Source organism: Molossus molossus, unplaced genomic scaffold (genome assembly GCF_014108415.1).
Source record: "Molossus molossus isolate mMolMol1 unplaced genomic scaffold, mMolMol1.p scaffold_m16_p_1, whole genome shotgun sequence".
In the NCBI taxonomy this organism is placed as follows: domain Eukaryota; kingdom Metazoa; phylum Chordata; class Mammalia; order Chiroptera; family Molossidae; genus Molossus; species Molossus molossus.
This window is the reverse complement of record NW_023425344.1, coordinates 146,027,674-146,031,872: the sequence shown is the minus strand read 5'-3', so window position 1 is coordinate 146,031,872 and position 4,199 is coordinate 146,027,674. Positions and strand designations below refer to the sequence as shown.

The 4,199-nt window shown below is 43.9% G+C and overlaps 1 protein-coding gene across 1 annotated transcript; it reads left to right on the top strand.

Moving 5' to 3' along the window:
- Positions 1–1,000: 1,000 nt before the first annotated feature.
- Positions 1,001–3,717, top strand: RNASE6 (ribonuclease A family member k6). Its single transcript, XM_036241532.1, has 2 exons — positions 1,001–1,246; positions 1,617–3,717. Exon 2 carries the CDS (start codon positions 1,624–1,626, stop codon positions 2,086–2,088), a length of 465 nt encoding a protein of 154 aa, XP_036097425.1. The 5' UTR covers positions 1,001–1,246; positions 1,617–1,623; the 3' UTR covers positions 2,089–3,717.
- The last annotated feature ends 482 nt before the right edge of the window (positions 3,718–4,199 follow it).

The following is a 4,199-nucleotide window of genomic DNA, read 5'->3' as shown; positions in this document are numbered from 1 at the left end:
CATGTGCCTTCACCTGAGTCAAACTGGCGTGCTTTTGGTGCATGGGTTGATGCTCAACCACTGAGCCACACCAGCTGGGCTATTTCATTTTTCTTTGGTGCTAATGTAAATGTTTGTGGGGTGTTTTGCTTGTTTGTTTTAATTCCAATTTTCAACGTTGATATGTAAGAAAACAATTGGTTTTGGTATATTAACCTTGTCTCCTGAAACTTTGTTATAAACAGACATCATTTTTTATCCTGTAGATAATCAAAGCCATTAAAAGCATTAGCCAAGAGTGTTCCACTACTATATTTATGCTGAAGGGACTGATCTGCAGGTAATATGTAGAATGGGTTGAAAGGAAAGAGTCTAGAGGTAGGGAGTCCATGTGGGAGGCTTTCTTGTGAGCCCTCCATGAGACAAGGAGATTCTGAAAAGGGGTATTTGCAGCACCAATGGAAAGGTAAGAATAGATTCAGTAGGAAAATACCCCACATTTTCTCTTCTTCTTCATGCATATGGGTCTTTTCTCACTGAGTTTCTTTCTGAGGATGCCCTTACCATCCTCTTCACCTAGCTCCTAGTTAATTATCAAATCTCAGTTCAGGTGTTGTGCCCTCCAATGATTTCTCCTCTCTCCTCTGTCCTCGCCCTCCCCTTCTGTTTTCTCCATCAGAACTGGAAGTGCTATTTATACTTGTTAATGTATAATGTATTCGTCTCTTTCACTAGATCACGAGCTCCTGAATCTGAGTAGCACAGTATGTGGTCTAATAAAAGTACACATAAATGAATAATTTTTGAAAGTCTTCTGTTGGAACTGACAACACTACCAAGTATATAGCAGCTATTGTTTCAGGTTTGCTTGGTATATTTTCTTTTAAGAAACTGAAATCATAGGGCTTCAAAAAACTGAAGCTTCAGATCAGCAAGGAAGCACTCATCCTATATCAGGAAGTGATCACTTCCTTAAAACTGAGTTTTGAGTTACACTGTTTTTTTAAGTAACCTTACTCTTCCTGTGTCTGTAGTGATATTGATACGATTTTAAACAGGAAGTTTGAAGGTGTAAACATCTCATCAAAAGTGTGTGCAAGAAGTTTATCTTCCAAGCCCTATGTGACCCTTTGCTCAGGGCTGAGAACTCCTCTGCCACAGGCGTGCAGCTCTGGGCGGCCTGGGGAAGAAACAGCCTGCAGAAGCCTCTGGGCCTGGGACCATCTACTGCTTCTGTTTCCAGCGGGAGCCCCAGTGTGGAGACCTGGTAAGAGAACCTCCGGGCTGGGAAGACAGGGACAGGGAAGATGGCTGGGAGGTCCAGGTCAGATGGAGGGTACATAGTTCAGGAGGAAATTAAAAGACAAGGTTTCTGACACGGGGGCCGTCAAACACATGAGTACAGGACAAAGAGGCGAATCAGATTTGCCAATAACAGGAAAGGTCTTACTTCATATTCCTCCTCACTGGGCTTCAGATTGGTCATAGAATTGTAAGACTCAAGTGACAAAGAAGATGGTTAGGAAAAGAAAAAGAGCTATGAAATCTTAAACGGCACAATAAAAATCTAAATGGTTATAATAATAATTTTGCTTTTATTGCTTCTACTACTACTGTTATCTTCCATCTTTCTACAGAGAAAAGATGGCGCTAGAACTCCTGGAACGCTTTCCTCTCCTCCTATTGCTGCTGGGACTATGGGGGCCAGTGTGTGCACTTTGTGCTTTGCCCCGGAATCTCACCAAAGCAAAGTGGTTTGAAATTCAGCATATACAGCCAAGCCCTCTCCAATGCAACAAGGCAATGAATGGTGTCAATAAGTATACTCAGCACTGTAAGCCTCTAAACACCTTTCTGCATGACTCCTTACAGAATGTGACTGCTGCCTGTAAGATGCCCACGACTGTCTGCAAGAATGGCCAGAACAATTGCCACCAGAGCTCAAAGCCTGTTACCATGACCAACTGCAATCTCACTGGAGGGAAGTATCCTAACTGCCGCTACAAAGATGCTGCCCAATACAAGTTCTTTGTCATTGCCTGTGACCCCCCTCAGAAGACAGATCCTCCTTATAAGTTGGTTCCTGTACACTTAGATAAGACTATTTAAAGTTATCACTTTTCCTCTCACTTGGTACAGGTTCTCTTATGAGCTCTTCTGCCTTTTCTTTTGTTGGTTTTCTTGGTTCCCACAGAAGAAAAAGGAAGCTATTGGGAGAATTAAAGGGTCAAGGACACCCGACCCGATTGGGACAAACAGAAAAAAATTCGTTTCTGCTTTGGAGCTCTGTGTGTTTCAAAGGAAGGCAATACGAAAGAGGGCAAAGAAGGGTCCAGACCTCCGTATTTCTAACTTGGAACTTCAGCGAAGCTTTGTTGCACTGCATTAACAGCAATAAAACCACTTTCTGCTGCATTTTAATGTGTTTGAGAACCCGTTTGTTACCAGAAGAGGACTGGTACCAAGGCTGGTCTGCCCTGGCACGGTTAGGAAATGAAATGGGCACCTCTGTGGTGTCATGGGAAAAGGACTTCCGGTACACTCACGTAGAAGGAGTTTAGTGATAGAGGCAAGATTTATTAGAGCGAGTGACAAGTGACAGTACACTCTGAGAGGCCAAGACAGCAGTCAGGCTGCAGGGTAGCAGCTGCCTGGACTCAGGAAAGGAAGTTACAGAGGCAAAAGGAGGGTCTTCTGCTGCTGCTCGCTGCTCCCGTGTTGTGGGGACCCTTAGAGTTTAGGAGGAAAGAAGGCAAATATTCGGGCCTGAAAGAAGGAAGGGCACAGGCGGGCTCCAGGAGGGCGTGTGCTGTGTTCTTTGTCTAGTTTCCATACATGTTCTTGGGTTTGGGGGAGAGCAGGTTTCTTTCAGACCACCCACTCCCTGGCTTTTCCCAGGCTTGTGCTAGTGCCATCCCGCTATCCACTCTTTTTTGTAATCTCCAGGCCCTGTGCCTTTCTCCAATCCAATCCTTTCCCCAGATTTTTCCAGGCTATTGCCCTCCCCGCTGTATGGTTGCCATTTGGCTCCTAGCACACATGCCTCGCTATTCTGTTTTGTCACTTGGCTTCTACTGCGCTTGCACCATGTAGGAGAAATTCCCCCTTGTAGCTTTCTCCCTTCCCTCATTAATGTAGCAAAATGATGCAGTTAACCTTCTGGGTGGCTGTAAAGCTATCCTTGCTGCCTAGTCAACTAAGCAGGATGTTTTGCTGTGTTTGGAAGAATGATGGATACTCCCCAGGGTGATTGTTCCATTCGTTCCCCTGTCTTTTGTTATTATCTAACTAACTGCTACTCCAATACTTCCACACCACTGCCAGCCTAGGGAGACCTGGCTTGCATTTGCCAGTTTTCCAAGGAGAACAATGTTAGCCCTAGGTGTAGGGGAAGAAAATACGTTTTTCTCTATTCTTACAGGTTCTTGGCTGAGAACCCTATGTATAGAAGACAGATTAATAAGAGAAAACCATGTTTATTACATGGGTACATGTGGGAGCCCCACAACATATGGGACACAAGAGGGGGCAAAGCATTGCGCCTTATATACCATCCTGAGCTAGGGAACTGGATACAGGTGGGGCAACAAGGGGTGGAAAGTAATTCACAGGAAGATGAAGAGTAAATGTTTGGCAAACAAAGGTTGCCCTGCCATGAAGATAAGTCTCTCCAAAGAAAAAGCGATCTCTGATAATAACTTTCTTCCTGATAGAGGCACTCTTTTAATGTAAATTTTCCTTATTAAAAAGAGTAACTTCCACTCTCTTTTCAGAGCTTCTTCTGTGTCTTCAGCTCCTCAAAATAATTTGTATGCCAAAGAGGTATATTTTGGGGTAGCATATTCTGCTTCCTTTCACAGGTCACTTTCACAGAGGGAGTTTCAGTTTCTTTGTCAACCTCTAGAGTTATTGGCCAAAAACCAATATAAGTCCAAGTGCTTTGTAGAGTGGTCAGTCTTTGAGTAGCAGCCAAAGACAATGCATATTGGAAAGGCCCAATATTGAAGTAGTTACAAGTCTGTCAATGACCAGTGCTTACAGAATGGTTCTTCCCAAACCAGACTGTTCTTTTAATAGATGTCTTACTTGGGTTCACCTTGTTGTGTTGGAACAGTAAGCCGGACAGAGGACACCACAGGTTCAAATAAGGAGTCTTTATTGCAAAAGCAACAAGGAGCCAAACAGAGGACGCCACAGGTACAAATGAAAGAGTCTTTATC

What these genes read in the sequence shown, in the direction of transcription:
- RNASE6 (XM_036241532.1), top strand. Translation starts at nt 1,624, where the DNA reads ATGGCGCTAGAACTCCTGGAACGCTTTCCTCTCCTCCTATTGCTGCTG.